Source organism: Mugil cephalus, chromosome 15 (genome assembly GCF_022458985.1).
Source record: "Mugil cephalus isolate CIBA_MC_2020 chromosome 15, CIBA_Mcephalus_1.1, whole genome shotgun sequence".
Lineage (NCBI taxonomy): Eukaryota > Metazoa > Chordata > Actinopteri > Mugiliformes > Mugilidae > Mugil > Mugil cephalus.
Genome location: NC_061784.1, coordinates 9070792 through 9090802, shown reverse-complemented (window position 1 = coordinate 9090802; position 20011 = coordinate 9070792). Strand labels below are relative to the sequence as shown.

Sequence of the window (20011 nt, the reverse complement as noted above, 5' to 3'; positions counted from 1 at the left end):
GTTTTTTCCTGTATTCAGGCCTCCCCAAACAACATGGCTTTTGTTCAAGAGTGAAAACAAAGGCCAGTTAATAGGCTGAGCTGTGGGAAGCAATTGTTGTAAGTGACTTTATAAATTCTGAGATTTTGTCCTGGATTTGCTGTTCCAGAGTTGACTGAACTCGACTCTGCTGCGAGGTCCAAATTATGAACGAGTTATAAGCTTCCCACTGCTGTCTCCTCAGTGTCACAAATGTGCTGCTGTGTGGCTCAAAACACGAGTGCATCTGTTTAATGCAGCATTAGATTAGTCTGTGGACCTTCAGTTGTTTTATTTAGTTACAATGATCGAACATCTCATGAAAACACAAATAAACTAATTAAAAATACAGCAGGGTTGTTGCTGTATTTTAAAAACAAAAAAATTAAAAAAAGTTGATGTGTCCTTAAAAGCTGCATTGCACCCATTCAGTTGAGCCCTTTTCAGCACTCAGCGGACATCCTTGGAGCACGCAGGAAGCGGGGCAGATTAAACCTTTCGGACCTGCTAAGTCAACACGTCTCTGCTGTACGCTGTTGTGTTATTGTTCAGTTGTCAGTTGAGCCTTAGCTCATCGTGGTCAGCTACGCTCAGCGTCCACGCACTCAACAATAAGCGCTTATCTCTGCAGCCTGTGGCGGAGCGGCTCAGCTGCCCCCCATCCCTCTGTCACTGCGCTGGCCAAATAGGGCATTATTAGGTAAAGCAAGTGCTGGCTAGTCAAAAAAAAAAAAAAAACATCAAGACCTGTGGTAATATCCAGCTGCCAGATTAGCCTGATACCTGCAGATATGAGCATTTCCAGACCTGCATGATGTAGAGGAATTATCGGTAAATCCTTTGTGGTGTGAATATTTCTTGAGGATCAAATGGGTATGCGTGGAGGTGAAAGTATCCCGGGTGGGGGAGGTTTTGGTGTGTCTGGTAGAAGGGATAGACAGCAGAATGTTAACCATGGATTTAGCATCAGGGGTTATTATCTGATTCACAAGGAGGATATAGTTTAGTGCACAGTAGCAGTAGTGATTTATAAAACCCTTCTAGTGATCTGTTTAAAATGTTATCGCAGTCGCAGGACGCGTGAAATAACGCTGGTCATAAGCCACTTCACTTTAGCCACACAAATGTTTATTTTCATCATGGTTGAAAAGGGCCTGCGTGGAAATTGCATTCCTAATTAGGATTAAGGAAGGGGTCAGGCAGCCTGGACTAGAATGCGAAGCATTTGCAGCGAGCGCCGTCGATGCCATCTGTGCAGAGTGTGGTGAGGAGCTAATTCTGGCACCGAGTGTGGCGCGATTTAACACAAATTTTTGCGGTAGTAACTCCAATTCAAGCACAGGATTTGATTCAGACTGCAGCTCAGAAAAAAACGGCTTCAGAGTCGAATTAGCCCCAACCGCCTCCTATTAGATCTCCTTTAAGCTGACGCCATGGAGCTCCCCAATTCATTCGGACATCCACCATGTGTGGCATGTCAGATTGTTCGCATAGCAGAGATGCTGCGCCAGGGGAGGCCCGCTCAGCCTCTTGGCCTTGTGCTTCGATCTGTTTTGACAGTTCACGCTGTCTCCCTGAAGAGGCTGACCTGGGTTAGAAAAAACGAACACCCAATTATTTCATCATAACCAATGGTCAAGGTTTTTCTTGGTACCTACGGTGCGTAAGGGCAGAGAGAACCACCACTGGTCGCACCACCTACCTGGGAGGTGATCCTAATTAGCAGGTGGCGGGGGTGTTGGCTGGTGCTGACAGTCACCATAAATAGTGTCTGAGCATTTGAATGTTAACCTGTTCCCACCGTAGATTCGAACATGATTGCGGGATACGACTGGAACTGCGACTGCTAACGTTGTTGCTGACACCAGTTCAAGTTTGAAGTGTCACTGAGGGAATTTTGTTTAGTGGCCTTGCAGTGTTTCATAAAACAGATGTAGTCATGTATCTAATTATTTCTGTCGAAATAGCAGGAGGAGGGGGGCACAGTGTGACAGGCAGTGTGAATGAACACATCTCTATATTAGGTTTTGCGTGAGATTCTTATGTCTGGGTTTTTTGTTTTTTTTTTTTTAGAGTAGATCTACTTCCACAGTGTTTGATGGCTACTGTGTCCTCAGTTACAGTTCGCAGCAACTATTGTTCCGTTTAATTAAGCATTCATTCACTCCCCGGCCTGAAACTGTGTCACATAACAATGGTCTCCATTGGCAGCACGGCTGCTGGGACCATGTGTAGAGGCAGTGTGACACCAAACAACTGGACTATGTTTATACAACAACCGACTGATTATTCCAGGGCCAAAATATTTCACATGACTTAATGAATGAGTGATGTTATCAGAATACCTTGATATGCAAAGAGCATCGGCAGCCGGTGGACTCACCCGGCCGGTACTGTTACTGCAAAAGAAACATTTATAGTTAACAGGATGAGATAATGCTGCGTTCTGAGTCATGGTGAGGCAGATGCTCTGTTATCATTACTGTAAGTCATTTTATACATCTGGACTTCTGTGAGTCATCTGTTGTGTGTCTGATTAACATCCTAGAAGGGTCTGCATGAAAAGGGTATGAAGTGAACATGAATGCTGTCAGTGAGTGTATGTGTGTGTTTCTGGGTTCAAGTATATCAAGACAATGATATCTTTGTGTGTATGAAGCTGAGTAATTAATATTTTCATTATTATTTCCATTACTGCCGTGTGTTTATGATGTTTTAAGTGTTGGATGTTGTTGTATTAACACAAAAAAGATACATATATGTTTAATAAAAAAAGCTGAGTAGGAAATTGATTTGCTATTCTTAAGGCTATTATAAAAGTTCATGATGGGTGGGCGTGAGCATGTGAGTATTTCCTAAACACCCGTTTAGTGACTGTGGCATCCCCCGATGCGACGACGTGAAGCGATAGCTCGGCCTTGCGACTGGCGATGTGGCGAATGAAAGACACTGCGTGTAAGGTGGCAGAGGAAAAGCTGCTTTTCCTCCTCTCTGGTCCAGTCCTGTGAGCTAGTCATACTTAGCTCGAGGTTAAAGTGAGAGCGGGCCAGATGCAGACGCTAACACTGACACAAAGTGACAGGTTCCCAGGCATTCAGTGACACCATCGGCTCCTCCAACATACCCCCACCCCATCCATACTCTCATTGGCTCAGCCCGAGTCTTTGACCCCTCCTAGATCAGAGGGCTCACCAGCAATAAGGCACGTGGGTTTCTGCAACCTCACCGGGGCTCACAGATTAGGGCCCCGCAGCAGCCTCATATGTAAATGCAGAATAAATGCATGCACAAGCAGGCCTCGTAGGGGAAGCTGAACTGTTTCTGAGTACACCTGGAAAAGATAGGATGCATTTGAATTCATCCTGATACCAGAATACAACTTTTTGTCAGACAGAATTAGTTTAAATCTAGTCTGGGACATCACCTTTGGTTCGGTATAGAGATATCTGATGTAACTTTGTTCAGGTATTACTTTACTGACTTTTAATGCTGATATTAAATAATGTAGGAATAAGGATGTATTCTCTGTACGTGACATTCTTTTACCTCCTGTTTTTGCTCTTTATTTTCACCTCTTTCCTTTGCTCCTGTGCTTAACGCTCAGCAGTCTGGACACACTCTTAGCCATGCCACTTTCATCCCTAAACATTGTAATTCTGCAGACTCTGCACTGCTCTCCACAGTAAAAGCCACTTTGACATGGTTAAACCACCTGAACTCCTGGATGCTAGGGTGGCGTCTTCCCCGTGCCCGCAAGGTGAATATAATGTAAGAGTGCGCTATCAATAAGACTGTGAGGTTTTACTGGATGAAGTTTAAAGGTCTTCTTTAAGACCGCTTGTGCTCTGGTATTCATTTTTTTTAAACAGCTATCATGTTTACCAATTCTACGAATATGGCAGTCTGGAAAGCTGTTAGCTTTCTTGCCTTGCTCACAGGAAACATATCAAACTATGACCCAAATACCACAGCAAAGCATGAATTCAGAGGACAACTCCACCCGTGTTCAGCATGTAATACATTTATATGTAGGTTTAATATAGCTGCATATTTTACATACACTTGAAACTCGCTGCTCCTACCGTGACAAGCTTCTCCGGGTCCAGCCACTTACGTGACATTTGCTAAGCAGCTGAAGGGACGTCTCACACATCTTTATCTTTTTCCTTCCGCGCAGTCTTGGCCATTTTTGTAACGTACGCCACACAAAAAAAAAAAAAAAAAAACTGGGGACGTGCTTTCTGTATTGTTGAATGTGATTTCCCCAGTTGATCATCCAAACAGATTACACAGCCAGGAAACATAACATGGTTTTATTTATATTAGGAGTTATTCCTCTAAAAGGGTCATGAGCGTTTAAAGCGAATAAACAACACACAGGGAGCAGGGAGGTAAAAATAGGTGTGAGTGGGGTTGAGAAAGTCAGGGAAGGGAAGAGACCAGCACTGTTGGATAACCACAGCTGTGACAATACAACCTGGGGTCATTCTCTGTGCAAGCTCAGCCTTAAAACTTTTCCCTCATTGCCGTCGTGACACGAGGTTTCTTTTTTCACGGAAGAAGCTGTCTGTTTAGTCACTTTCTCCCACGGCTACCAAAACAGGTGGGATCCTGTTTTGGTCCCGGTCATCAGTGGGTGGAGGTTGGAGGGGAGCAGAAAGTAAGACAGAAAGAGAATCCAGTTACTATGGAAATATCACCAATATTGCTATGGGAACTGGAGCGCCAGAGCACGCTTTGTCTAGGATCTAGCTGTAATCGTCTCTCAGAAAGCAGCTTATGGTAATATTCGATGCTCTTATGAATTAATTTGTCAGGCTTTGTGTCCCGGCTGACATCATAGACTTTTATCAAATGGAAATTAGCTTCTCTTTGGGATAAAGCATGCAAGACATGAGAGTGCTTTAGCGGTACTCTGTTCAACTTTTTGCTCGTCTTCAGTCAGAGCCCCAGTGTCATTTCATGGTTTAAATATCTATTATTAAAGAACTTTTTCTGGTGCGTGTTTATATATCAGTATAACGTGAAATATTTAATTCATGATAGACTTTAAGATGTTAGACAGAGGCCGCAAAGAAATTAATATTTTTTTAAATATTTTTTGTGTGACGTAAATCTATAGATCTCACAGCACATTAGTCATATTTCTTTTTCCATTCATTGTATTTCTCCTAAAGCACTTTGTAAATGTCCCTCCATCCCGGTTTGGCTCAGCTCCAGGCTCACATTGAACTTTCGTACACTGTGACCAGAAGCTTGGCAGTCAGGTGTGCACTGCCAAAAACTGTAACCTTGTTTGTATGACAGCATAAACATTTACACCCCTTAAAAGCTGTTCTGTGTGGGAGCTGTGTGCTTTCAGTAGAGAAATTCCAACAGAGACTCCTTAAAGGGATGCACAAGTGAAACCCCACAGGAGACTTGGCAGCCTCGTAGCACAGGCTGAGCTGTGAAGGGCAGGCCTTTACCCGGCTATCTGGGGGTCATAAAGACCCGAGTCATGTAGTCATTATGAGGGGCTTTAATTACTACAGCGATCTAATCACTTAAGTAGATTGTGAGAGATCTAATAATGTGTCTAATTCCTCCTAAATTTTCTTAATTTTTTTTTTTAAATCTTTAAACTGAAACATTTAATCATTTTTTACAGCGGACCATCGAAATCATTGCTGTCATTGTAAACGTAATTACGAAAACAATGCAGATTAATCAACGCTGACAGCGACTGTCACTGCCCAGTAACGTACTGAAGACCGTGCTCTGTAAATGTTTTACGGCCGTATCCGTAATGACTGCGCACAGTGATGCTGGAGAACGACGTCCGTAAAATATGAGCTAAAGTTTAACTGTCATCAGAGCAACAGTATCTTTGCAGCTGGGCGACCACCGAATGAAAACCGGCTCCTCGGTTACGTGCAGCCCACTGACAGCTAAATATTTTAGAAAGTGTGTTGAACGAGAAGACGCTTCTACGCGCGGTATTTTAGGATCGGGTTCACTCTTATGAGCGCTTCATTTGCTCTAACACACATTTACATTGCTAATTACCTGCTTGTTTGTTTGTTTGCATGCTGTTTTTGTGCTGACTTGGTTAGCTTTTGAAGTGATGAGGAATATGTTTGTCTTATTTTTTTGTTGTGGAGAGAATAAGCAGCGCCGGGTGATGTGATTGTGGATTAACTGCGCGGCCGGTTGAGTCTCCCCCAGAATTTACATCCTTCATTAGTCCACCGCTGCGGTCGATCATGCTTTGATTTCTCCTCCGCCATATTGTTGTTTTCCGCTTCGGTTTGCTTGTTTACCTATGTCTAAATTGGAAACAAGGTGCTGAATACGTATCAGGGGTATGTAGGCCATGTTATTTATGTATCCCTCGCTATGCAGCATGTACTGTATGCTCTCACAGCCGGGCACCTGGCTATATGTGTGTTTGAATGTTCAATCTTCTTCGCTTAAAGGGCGGCCTCAAAGCCACTGTCGCTCTTAAATGTTGCACAGAGATGAGTATGCTGGGACCCACGGCATATTCTCTCTAGCTGTCATTTTAGTGAATTGTTAAAAATATATCATGTAGAGGACACGGCCTTGGAGATGTCAGCGGTTGATGTGACAGGCTGGTCACAGAGCAGGAGAGGGTTTTATTGAGAGGCCGGCGCGTGCGGAGCAGATAGCAGCACGTTTCTCGGTAGAATCGGTCGAATCCAGCAGATTAAAACGTGTGAATGTGAGAATCAGAAAAGCTGCATGGGTGGCCTGTTTACTCGCAGGAAGACGGATTCCACCGAGAGGCTCCGTGCAACTCAAGCAGCTCTAAAGCACATGAGGAGTTTCCAAACAGCAACTGTTGATAGTGCGTAAAACTGGGTGTGTGCGCGCTTTGATGTCTGAGCTTTCAAAGGGGGCGTGGGAATAATTTCCACAGGCGCAAGGTGGAGACGTTCCACGGGGAATATCACCGGTTGCTTAATTGAACCTTTTCTATTTCTGATAGCGCTGGATTCACCGAGCAGCGGTACAGGAAACGAGTGTGGCCTCCCAAGGGAGACTGTGGAAGAAAGGGGGGGGTTCGTTACAAGAAATACCCAGCTCCTCTGTGTCTATTGTATTATTCAGTGATGTAAAACGTGGGAGGTTTATGAGGGCATTACACTAAGATTACAGAGAAAACCCTGCACCTATCACAGAGGAAGCACGGAAGAAAAAAAAAACCTTTAATGCAGATTTGCAGGTTGCCAGATCTCCCACAGCTGTGTCCAAACAGGAAGGATAAATTAATAAATAAATAAATAAAAATAATTGCACATGTAGGTCACTGAGCACCTGCACGGATTAAAAGCTAATAATCCAATCACATCCATCTCACACAAAAACCCAGTCATGCGTCGCTTGACTCCATGTGAGAAAGTTTTTTTTTTTTCTTAATGACCACACACGTAGATATCGCTGGTGCGGGGGGAGAGGAGGGGAAGTCCTCACAGGCTATTCAAGGAGGCCAGAACACAGGCAGGATGAGTTTGACATGATCAGGGAAGGATGTGTCAGACTGTCTGGAGGAGACATGGAAAACGTCGCTCTCATAACACGCTGTCAGCACTTCCTGATACTTCGCCGGCCCGTCTAGATGCGCCTCGTTGTTGCGGGTTTGGTAAGAAGATCCCCGGGAAGAAGCAGTTGTTATATGGTTCGCTCAAATATTCTGGAGCCAATCTGATTTGTCAACAAGACACTGATTTATTTATTTAGTTATTTATTTGTTTCACTGATGGTGTTTTGCGGTCGTGTGCAGGTTTTGAGAGGAGAAAAAAAAGACAGTCCCTAATATCCCTTTATCAATTATAACAATTGTTAGATTGACTGTTTTGTCAACAATCATATTCTTTTATATCATTGCACTGAATCTTCGAAACTAAAGGCACTGTGAATATATATTGAGTACACATACTGTGCATTGCACAACTGTTGTGGAGTAATTACTGGTGTGTTCTCCTTGATGACTAGTCAGAGCTATAATGCAGGTGAACGTCAGAGGCCAGTCTGTTCATGTGGGGTGTGTTCTTCTCGAGACTGTCATCAGTTTAAGCAGGTGACGTCAGAGGCGCAGTCTGTCATGTGGGGTGTAATGTATTTGGGCAGGAGGCAGGGTCAAGTGCTAGGGGTAGGGGGGCGGGTGGGGAGGGGGGGGGGGACTCCATTAGCTCTGTTAGACCAAAGATGAAACTGACTGCTGTGTTTAGTGGAAAGTTACAGTACTAAATTAATCACCTGGAATAATTTACTATCAACTTTGGGCTCTATTTCAACGCAGCATATTCTGATATTTTGGACTGTTGGCATGCTTGGCCTACTTAGATTTGGTTTTAAGTTACACAGTACATGGAGTGCATATGAAACTTAAACCCACAAGTAAGCACTGACATGCCTCACATGCACAAGCTTTGTCAGAAACAGTAAATATAGTTTGCATGAATTAGGATAACCGGTGTTTGAACAGCAGGTACCTTCTCCGTTGTGTATACATGGATTCGGTCATAGTCGTACCTTTCTGCGTGAGGAAAAAAAAGCTCGCACGCACTCACTTTTTTTACTCTGCATCAATAGACAACCTACTTTTATACGAGCTACAATATGAGGCGCGCTCAGTAACCATGGAAATTGAAAAGCATCTCGTCTCTGCACTCAGCTTTTAATTCTTGGTGCTTTTGTGCGTGCGGCGCTGTGGAGAAGAAGCTAAATAGGTGACAGGCTTCCGCTGGATTGCTGTGGTTTTGGTTGTCACATCATGAAAGGAAGTGCAAATTCTCATCCTTTCACTTGTACTATTCTTTCTTGGCGAAAACTTTTCCCGACTGAGAACTTCTTCACGAAGTCACTTTTTTTTTCATCTAGTCCTGTTGAGACAACTCTATTCCACCAGGGAACAAACTTTGTTGCCTTTGCTGCTGTTGCACATCGGAAAATGCAAAGTTAAGTAAAGCGCGTATTATTTATTTAACGCTCATTGTTTGCTGAACTCTACTTCCAAGTCCTCAAAGTGACTGTAAGCATTAAAGGTTGGATGGGATGTGGCGTCCTTCGCCCTCCGCGCGGTGTTATTGTCGTCAGCAGTAGCTTCAAACAAGCTGTCGTCTTGTTATGATCTCCAGAAAGACCGTGGGCTAATCAGCTTACCCCGTCTGCTTTAGCAGGTGACCCCAGACGCTGCTGCGCGCGCTGGTGACAGTTGGTGGAGGTCAGGTTATCCCCGTTTGAGCGGTTTCCTTTGAATGAGAAGCCCAACGCTCCGTACATGACTAATTAATGGAAGACTACACACAACACACTCTATCTCCTCTGTGCAACATTGTGGACACACAGAGGCATCGTTTTAAATAAATAAAATCGTCTACGAGACATAAGTGAGGTTAAAGTTGAAGGCCTGCCTGTCAATTGTGATTAACTGTACATTTTCTTCATTTATTTTTTATTCATTAATTATTCGGATATCACGCTAAACCGATTAACAATGGAGCTCTGAGATGTGCCGTGGCTTTATTTGGCCCGTCTCCTGCAAGCCAAAGATGTGAAAGCATGATGTGTATTTTCAGTAAAAATAGATTTAATAAAAATAGATATGCAGTGACCTTGTATCTAAGAGCCAGACCATCGTTTTAGATCTGCGCGAGTGTTGATGAGCGAGCGCGTCCCTTAGTTAACATTCATGTGGAAGTAAATTTGCGTGGAGTTGTTTGTGAACCGTGGGCTGTCAGGATGATTCAGCAGTGCCTCCCCCCCTCCCTCCCAAGGCCTATCCCTCCACCACATACCAACATAGATCTTCTTTCTGGGGTAGTTTTGCACCATTAGTCCCACATGGGCAGCAGCATCAGGCCTAGAGTGAGGGGAGGGGGGGTGGGAGGGGAGGGGAGGGGGCTCGGCAGGCGGTTGAACTACTGGCGTGGTGAGCTTGCCCTGAAAAGGCCACATGCCTCCCTGCACAATTATCCACTGTGCATAGAAACAGCACCCCCACCCTCAACATACACACACACACAATGGTTTAACCAACATAACTAAAGCTGGGAGACGGACAGTAACAGCGCCTGCGTGTACAGATCATCGCACTGACGAACATTTATTCTCCCCCTTAATTGTGTTGTGAAATTTAAGACTAGATGAATCCATTACAGACACCCCCAAGGAGAGTGTCAGAGTAAGCCCAGCATCAAGAGGACGTCAGCTGGTGTTCATGCGGCATGAGATCATCCCCGCATCATGTAAATTCATGCGGTCTCATGTTGTGTTTTTTTTTCCTTTTGTTTTGCAGGCTTCTTCAGTGCGTTAGCAGTGGTACTGAAGACGGATAATGAGTCACCGTGGACAGATGAGTTTGACAGTAAGAGCCTACGAATAAACACACGAGCAAAAAAAATCAGTCCGTATGAGATTTCTCAAAACAGCTCTCTTCGTCTCTATCCTACAGAAATCGAGTTATCGTGTTTGATCGAGTCCATCTCCACAGCCAACCCCAGAATCGAATGGAAGAAAATAACAAACGACGGACCGAGTTATGTGTACTTTGACAAGAAGATCTCAGGTAACGCGTAAAATTCACATGTGTTCGTCTCCGCTGCTTTTTACGCACTTGATATATTTCACACCGACATGTTTTCCTCCTGGCAGGCGACCTGGAGAACAGAGCGACGATCAGAGAACCTGCCACGTTATGGATAACCAACGCCACGAGATCGGACACGGCCAAGTATCGGTGCGAGGTCACCGCTCCCGATGACCAGAAGTCCTTCGACGAGATTGTGATCAACCTCGTCGTAAGAGGTACTTTGACTCGCGTGTGCGTTCGAGGCCCGTATTGTATGAACACTTCAGACATAAATATTCGACAAATCTGACAACAAGCCATCATTGTGTCCTTAAAAGAGAGACACATAGCGATTCACACACTGGATGCTGTAAGATGAGACCGTGTTGTAGGTCGCACCAGCCCTTTGGCATACATATGAGGATGCGTTGTGACCAGACCTGCCCAGCTGCAAAGGCGTGTTCAGGGCTATAAGAGGAAACCTCTGAAACTGCATCTGCTCTGAATCGCAGTGCTAAAGAAAGCAAGCGCCGCGTGTTTTGGTGGCGTATTCTGGCACGGGCCGAAAATCACGTTCCTGTCCGGTCCCGTCAATGCTGTCAGTCCAGCCGACCATAAAGGGTCAGAGTGTTTTTTAAAGCATCAAAGTCAATCATAAGCCGGGCAGCATCACGTGGGCCGCGTCGGCTCGTTTGCCGCCGTGATATTAAAACGCATCTGGAGTCTCCGCGGCGACTATCATCCCGTGTTTTGTTTCGCCGCAGTGAAGCCGGTGGTGCCAAAATGCAGCGTCCCGAAATCGGTGCCTTTCGGGAAGTCGGCTGAGCTGAGCTGCGTGGAGGAGGAGGGCTTCCCCAAGTCTCAGTACCAGTGGTTCAAGAACAGGGAGGAGATCCCCGACGACCCGAAGACCAGCGTCAAGTTCTTCAACTCCTCGTACACGCTCAACGCAGAAGCGGGGACCCTGGTGAGTGTGCGAGCGCATGTGTTTGAACAAGGACACGCATGAGGCGGGCAAGGGCGGGGCAGCGGGGACGGTGGCCCGACGCCCAGGGGTGGGGGCAGATATTTCGGGGAGACAGTTGATGGTGCGAGAGGACTTGAGCCACGAGGGGAATCTGCTGTCCTCGTTTGCACATTCCTCAATTCTCGCTCGCTTTCCAGCACAGCTCCGACGCTCAACCTTGATGCTGTTCTCTCAAACGTGACCTCCTCTGGTGAAACAGCGCCTGCGTTGATGTGAATGCGTTGCACGTCGGTATATTTTGTGCTCATCTCATTTTGACCGTTATTTTTAGACCGTTCACTTATCGCTCTTGTCTGGTATTCCCACGTGGGAAAGTTATGCCGGCCAACTGAGTTACATGTGGAAACCGCTGAGATGTTTTTTAGGTTTTTGTGTTGCATTAAATTACATTATTTGGACAAGACAAGTTTCATCAAAAAAATACTTTATTAGAAATCACAATCACAGATACGTTTAGATTCCATTATTATGACACAACAGTAAAATCTGTCATTTAGCTCAATGCACAGAAAGATACAGGAGATACTTGAGGCTGATTCCAGCATCTCTGAGAACTTGTCACAGTTCTTCCGTGGATTTCTGACGTCTCAGTGTCTTCTGTGTACGCGTGTAATCCCAGATCTCACACTGATGCTGAGCTCGTGGCTCTGTGGGGCCGGACCATCTGTTGCAGGGCTCCTTGTCCCTCTTGTGGCCGTCCCTCTCATGACTCAACACAGGCCTCCCTTACGGAGCTAAAAACCATTAGATAAAAAAAAATTAAGAGAAGAAGAAAAAAGGAAACGTGTGGCATGAAACTAAACTAACATTATACCACATACTGGATGTACAACCCGTCCTTCAGTCAATCCCGAAGGGTTTAGTCTGAAATATGCAAAGGACCAGAGTTGAGCCAGTCATTCACTTCTTTATCAGAAACAGTGTTGAATCCCAGTCTGCTCATCTGCACATGTAACATCCACTGACGTGTTAATGACATTAGGTTTGTTATCGTAGAACGCTAAATGTGGCGTGAATGTCACGACTTCTCCGCTCACACTTTCTGTCAGTACTTCCCTCCGTTCTCACTGGCTCCCTCCGTCTCCATTCAGCTGTTGAGCTACTGACGGAACGAACTTTGACAGCATCGCTTTCACATCAGGCGTTTGCATTAACCAGATGTACGTTTGTCGTTTCCCCGCGTGCAGAAGTTCATCGCGGTCAGAAAAGAAGATGCGGGCCAGTACTTTTGTCGAGCGAAGAACGACGCAGGATACGCAGAGTGTGCTCCTCAGGAGATGGAAGTCTGTAAGTGTTTGATAGGATGGGTGGAGAAATACCACACACTATGTGTCACAATTACTCATAATTAAATACCACACAACATGTCTACTGAGATTAGTCAGCGTTTCATTTCCCCTGTCTTACTTTGCTTGTGCTCCACAGATGACATTGATATTGTGGGGATTATACTGGGAGTGCTGGTGGTGGTCATAGTGCTCTTATGTATAACGGTGGGGATCTGCTGCGCGTACAAACAAGGCTACTTCACGAGCCAAAAGCAGACAGGAAACAAGTAAGGAATGGAGACAGCCTCCTACTCGCACGATCAACAAACACTCCCGTAACCTGTCATCTCTGAGACGTCTCTGGTGTGGTTTTTGTTTCAGTTACAAAGTTCCAGCTAAGGGAGACGGAGTGGACTACGTCAGGACGGAGGATGAGGTATAACTGGCGATGGTTTTAGTTCAATCTTTGGTGTGATCACAAAAACTGTTTTATTTTCAGTTTTATTAAAAAAAAATCAATTCAAGGTATACACATAAACACAAATCTATTGTCTTTAGTTTAACTTCTTGTGTTTTTGCTCCTGTTCTCCGCAGGGCGATTTCCGACACAAGTCGTCGTTTGTGATCTGAAAAGTGGACGAGGACGATGAGGCGCGTCGTGCTGAGCGAAAGACATGTGGGTCCGCCCTGTCTGAACACGGAGCTGCTGCAGTTTCACGCTCTGAGCTCTCAGCACGACAGAAATCCCAACTACTCAAGTTTGCCAAAGGTGACAGGATCTCCCAGGACAACAAGACAAAAAAACGGGACACACACGAGGACAAGGAATAATTCAACATTATCACCCTCAACTGAGTTGTTTTGCTAAATTATGGGGTTCTTACTTTACAGTTATCGCATGGTTTTACTCACTAATCATGGTGAAAAAAGGAAACATTTCTGTCCTGACAGGTAGAACGGGAGACGTCCGTCTCCTCTCCGGTCAGTCTATCATGACACCTTTCTACTGTAAACATTTCGCTTCAAACCTGTTGTCATTTGTATAACATTTCTTTTCTACTGTTGAAATTTGTCAAACTATTTTTGATGGAATATATTTTAAAATGCCTATAGATAAAGGTTTACTTTTTTAAATATTTGTAAAATACTAACATGTGTTTTTCTTTTCTTTTCTTTCTTTCTTTTTTTTTTTGGTTGTGGATGAAAACATGTAACACTTTAACCACTTTGCATCAAGCTGTAAGCATTTACACCTTTGCAGTCGGAAGGAGGACGGACGAGAAAAAAAAAAAAAGGCTTGTAGTAGCATATCAACGCGTGCTTCTCGATCAGCGGTCTTACATATTGAATTTCTCCGCTGGGACGGCCCAGTTTCTGTTGCGAGAGACTTCCATGTTAATGTCTGTAGATAGTCTTAGTAAGAGGCTTTGAAGAGTGCCAGTCAAATGCTGTGAAACACTGTACACAATCAGTGCTGCGTTTTCTTGATTTTAAGTGTCCTTCCATGCTTGCTGTTAATCTTGTATATATTGAAGTTACTTTCAGGATAGAGTTTTGCTGTCAGACGTATGTTCAGTATTACGCTATAGTAATGATAATAGTAATAATAATACAGGGTTTGTAAGTTAACCTTCCAGACCCAGAGGAAAACTAGATACGGTACCGAGTTCAAACCTCCGTTTAGCGAAGTAAAAGTAAGTTAAATAACCCGAGAAGAAAAAGGCAGATTTCTCTGTTAAAGCCTGTAATCAGGACTGAGTCATTTCTGCTACAGAGTTGCCTATTTTTAACGTCTAATTACAGAAGGTACTAACGGTGGGAGTGAAAATGCCCGGACACTACAGCACCACACCACACTGATCACAATACACAATCTCAGATATGAACTCCAGTAGATATTTACTAATGCCCAGTCTGGTTAAATTTTTTTTGGCTGCTGCATAGAGCTACCGTTTACCCGTTTCTACATGTTTTCATTTGAACAGGAAAAAAAAAAAAAGAGGTTTGACCGAAGCTCATATTGTTCTCATTCTGACCTTACATCAGTGTTGCAGTGATGGACAGCCGGGGTCTGGAGGGTTAACAGTTGTACTGATTGTAAATAGGTATTTGTTACTTTTTTTTTCTCTCAAGATTATGTAAAGTGGTGAGAAAAAAATGTAAAGATTTGAGGCGATATGAAACTCTTTCCATTTGTTAGACTGATTAAAAAAAAAAAAGAAAAAAAAAAGAGGTAACACTTGATCAAACCATTCAGAACACGTGAACAAGAGCCTCTCTGGTCCGAGGAGCCGCCGCGCTCGGCTTCTTCTCCCACCAGACGCGCGGAAAATCCCTTGTTCAGCTGTGATGAATGTTTTAGAATCATGCGTAAATGTTAACCGAGTCAGTCGTGGTAGAGACGACCTGCCCAACATTTGCACATAGGAAGCCGTCAACACGTCGAGTAAAAGGAATCACGAGACGTCGCGTACGCGCGTATGAGCGACTCAAGATGCAGAGTCCGTTTTTGCAGGTGCATAATACGATGACGAAGTCACGCAGCTTACAGATCAATACACCTCCCTCGTTAGTTCAGTTTTCATTCCTCTTAAGTGCCTTCTGCCTTCAGAGTAGTCCAGTTTCTTCCACTTGTACCTTTCTACAACACCACCGGAGGCTTTATATTTTCCTTTCATTTAACCCACGAGCACGGCGTTTGAGAGGAATGATGTCACGGCAAATTTCCACTTCTCTCCTTTACATATCTGCAAATTTGTAAATAGCGTTTTCTTTTTTTTTTCATAGATTTGAAGGTGTAGGAAAGTTGAAGTAGAAATATATTAGTGCCTATATATAGTGGGACTTATTTTTGGTAAAGACACATAGCACTATTAGGCAAAAAAAAAAAAAAAAAGAGAAAAAGAAAAAGAAAAAAAGACCCATAGCAGGGATGTTTCTATGAGCTCTGGTTTATAACGTGTTATTTTTTTTTTGTTTTTTTAATTGTTGTTGAGGTTATATTCATATCCACCACTGCTCCGATGCTTTCAGATATTCTGAACACAAGTTCCAAAACAAAGACTTGAGTCTGTGCTAAGTCGTGTGTCACACGGCGTCTCCGTGCATTTTATAAACCAGAGTTCATGCGAAGTGTCGGCCGCAGACGTGTGACAGGAAATCCACGTGGATCAATCTGCATGCGGACCTACATTCACCCCAGAGGCAGTCCTGAGCAGTGTGTGTTTTTTTTTCAGAGGGTAATAGCAAAGTATTTACATGAGAGTGACGATGGTTTCCAGTGTGCGTGTCGTGTGTTAAGAAAAGCTTCGCTCTCTACTGTCTATCAATCAGCGACGGTAGCGCTCCACTTTGAACCTTTTGACCGAGGGTCCGGTGATCATGAATATCTGAATGTCCATTTGGGGCCTGCTGGGGTTGTTTTTTTTTTTTTTTTGTTCCTTTTAGAACCACTCTATTTGTGATTAATAAAAACTCACTTCTAATATTACCGGAGGCTCTCGTCTGTGTGGTGCTGCTGCTGCTGTCGTCTCAATCCCTCCGCCTCGGCGGCTCTCCGCAGTCTCCAGCTGTTTGCAGAAATCCTATTGAGCATGAAGGTCCATCATATATCCCACTGACAGCATCTTTGTTGATCTAAAGCCATAATCTATTAGTGGGAGCTAAGCCGTTTCCCACTCTCCACGCTGCTAACAGCCTTCTTGCTCCTTTGTGTGTGTCTGTGCCAACTGGCAGCAAGTTCCTGAAAAGCTTTACAATCAATGAGTGGATAATATATTGTGTTTTGCAAGCGGGGGCCAGTGGACACATTTAATTAAAATCTATTTCCTCTGGGATCCTAACTCGGAATGAAGAAGCTAGCTTTTAACGAAGCAGGAGGACTTCATCTGAGATTATTATTTAAAGGTCACTCTCTAACATCTAACTAAGAGCACTGAGCTGCACATCTGTCTTCTGGAAGCTATTGAGTATATGATTCCTAGGTTAGAGGGCCCTACGATCAGTCGACTTAATTCTTGTCAGATTATGAGTCTGGAATCACTCTGTTTGGATTTAATTTCAACACGTAAAAAGGAATAAAACACCTCTGCATGCAAACAGATGATCCTACGACCGGCCAACGGTTGTTGTCGTTGTTGTTGTGTGATGTGTGTCGCTCTTCCCTCTGTCCATCGGAAAGTCGAAAGCGCTCAGTGAATGATATAAATGTTTGTGTAATGGGGAATTTATTACTTTACAGTCAGCATGAAAGTATTTTAAAGACCAAATAACGTGGCCCAGTATGTATGAATTATATAGAAATAACTAGGTAATGCAAGAAGCTCCCAGTTGATTGAAGGTGAAAAATTACCTCCACTTTCCACTAAATATGCACAAAACCAAAGTATCGCTTTAAAGATTTGGTAATAGAAAACACCCACATTTCAAAAAACCTCTCAAAACACTTGGTTTTTCAGACGTAAGTGTATCGAGAAAGTACAACACAAACACTTTTTTCGCACTTCCACTAAACGGGAGATGATGCAGGGGTCATGTGACCAGTTCATTTGAAGTCCGTCTTCTTCAAAGCAAAGTCCCGCGAGACTTTAAGAGAGTTACAGCATTTGCAAACAGTGTTGCCCGACGTACGATCATTTTCTTCGTATTTGTGCGACGACATCACCCTCTGTACGACTAATAATCCCAAACATCCCATAACGTACGATAATTTGACCCCTTCAATATGGGCTGTTAGCAAACACAAACAAGTGCTGCTAGTTTATTTAAGCAAAACTGCATTATAAGCTATAATTTACAGGTAATGTTTTAACTAGCAGATGGCCCGAAGCAACGTCAAATCGTTTACGTACGATCGTTTTCCTCAAAATACGATCTTTTTTTTTTTTTTTGGTAAAACACCTTTCAACGGAAACACATAGAAAGCGCAATTGTACTTTGTGGAAATTTTAGAAATATCGTGTTTATTTTGTGAAAACTGTAATGGAATCACAGCTAGTGAGCATTTTACCATTGAGATTTAAATACTGTGAAGTTGTAGCCTGGGAGCTGAGCTTCTTTCTTTGTAAATATGCGTAAGAATTAATTTTTAAGAAATGAGAACACAACAGGAGAAAAAATAGTGTTGAATATTTAAAAAAGAAGACTACGCTTATATTGTTTAAATTAGCTTAGTCAGTTGCTAATGAACAACTAGCATTTCTTGCTAGTAAAGTCTTGTAGCACATTATTTTAGCAAAACTGCTCACCCACTCCATGCTGTATATGCAAGAGATCTTCTCTATTCTTATTTGAAGACAGGACCTACACTCCACTGTCCTCCTATAATCTAGAACATAACCAACCTGCAAATGTTGTCAAAGGTTTAAACTCACTGCGTCTCCTTCCAAGTGTACGTGGAGATGTCACGTGCACGTGGCACATCCGTGTAGGTAGGCAGGTTGAACAAAAGCGACGTTGTTCAGGCAAGATTCAAGATGAGCAGATACATGCGAAAACAAAACTTCCACCTGCTCCTGTCTGCACTTTGAAACTTAAGCGCCGCCAAGAACCGACCAAAAGAAAACACATTTTGAGGAAGAGGATTCCGGTACGCGTTATTTGAGCGTTGACTCTCAGTGGTTTCACTTTTTAAGGGAACTGGGTTGTGGTTATGCAGCATACTCTCACAAACATCTTTTTTTTTTTTTTTTTTGCTTCATATTTAATGACTTTTGACGACGATGTCAAATATGACATTATTCTTGATATACCTAATCTTACAGATCACAAGAATATGCACTTAAACTTATCTCTTTCCAATTTTATAGTGAGATTTTATAGTGATCTGGATATTTCTCCATAGTTGTGTAACTACTGATAACAATAATTACCCTTCGGGGATAAATTAAGTTTTTTTCTGATTCTGATTCTGTATTCTGGATGGATATGTGGGTTTTTTATTCAAAGAGCTATTTATCCGTGATCATTTTTTAGAGGTTTAAGCTGCTGGAGTCGAATTGACACCAGGGATAAAAGGCGTTATCAAAACTGAAGGCAACAGGAGGGTTAAGGTGTGAATACGAGCAGATGTCCTGTGGATAAATAAGGTAATTATCATCAGCGTGATAATTTCACCGGCAATCAGCTAATAATACGGAGCTGAGGCAGCTATGCTATTAGCAGTGACAGCCGCGTGGATTGACATTTGGTGTACGTGTATCTCCTTAAAATAAATGTTCAATATTCAGTTACCGCCAGACAGAGTTTCACTGCGTTCCGGAGAAGAGGCGGATTTCTCCTGTTTTTGACGCTCATCACCGCGTACGCTCGACCTGTTCACTCAAAACATGGTCCAGGAGCAGTTTCGCCAATACACGTATGTTATAGCCAGCACAAGGGCAGCCTGATTACATCACATGTGACTAAACTGTTTATTTAGACCGGCGGGCGGATCTGTTCTTAGCACCAGCAGGCTGACCTTATAGAGTGTTGGGGAAACTCAGCGACACTGTGACGTGGGCCAAGGCTAGATTACCGGGCGAGCACACAGGCCACACAGACCCCGAGGGGCCCCGAAACCTGCGTATTCGTCCCCTTTTGTTGGTAACGTAATTAGCTCCAAACTTAAAATATCCGTAGCTTAGGCCGCTTCTCAACGAGTCTAAACCTAGTTCGGGGCGCTTTCTCTTTATTACTCTGATCCCAGTTGATGTTGTGTTTAGTAAAAATGGCGGTGAAGTTCTTTAAAGAAATTGTCATTATAAGAAGATTTGTTGTTCATATTCTTAAACGTAGTCGTATAAATTACAGCAGAGGAAGTTTGCTTTAGAATATGAGTTGAAACTCGGTTGGTGATGAGTCGAGCGGGGGAGAGGTCAACGGGGGGCCCCGAGGCAAACTTTTGTCGGCCTACAGCAGGTCTACTTCCGCCACACAAGGCTGATTTATCTGTTTCTAATCCCAACGCGCGCAAAACACACTGTGGGGTTTTCAGTGCCCGCAGAAGTGTGGGACGAGCAGACGCCACAGAGAGGACAGAAATGGAAGGGAGAAAATCACACTTGACAGATAGGACGCTGCCTATTTGGAAAATATCACGGAGCGACGTGACGGACTGACGCGCCGACAGCGGGGACTTCAGCC

The 20011-nt window shown here is 43.7% G+C and overlaps 1 protein-coding gene across 1 annotated transcript in view; it reads left to right on the top strand.

The window, feature by feature from the left end:
* jam3b (junctional adhesion molecule 3b) overlaps window positions 1-16379 on the top strand; it is a 28911-nt gene extending 12532 nt beyond the window's left edge. The window contains exons 2-9 of the mRNA XM_047607496.1: window positions 10322-10390; window positions 10478-10591; window positions 10678-10830; window positions 11359-11561; window positions 12809-12908; window positions 13047-13176; window positions 13271-13325; window positions 13484-16379. Of these exons, the coding sequence (XP_047463452.1) occupies window positions 10322-10390; window positions 10478-10591; window positions 10678-10830; window positions 11359-11561; window positions 12809-12908; window positions 13047-13176; window positions 13271-13325; window positions 13484-13519 (860 nt within the window). The 3' untranslated portion in view covers window positions 13520-16379. The remainder of the gene's footprint in view (window positions 1-10321; window positions 10391-10477; window positions 10592-10677; window positions 10831-11358; window positions 11562-12808; window positions 12909-13046; window positions 13177-13270; window positions 13326-13483) is intronic.
* The last annotated feature ends 3632 nt before the right edge of the window (window positions 16380-20011 follow it).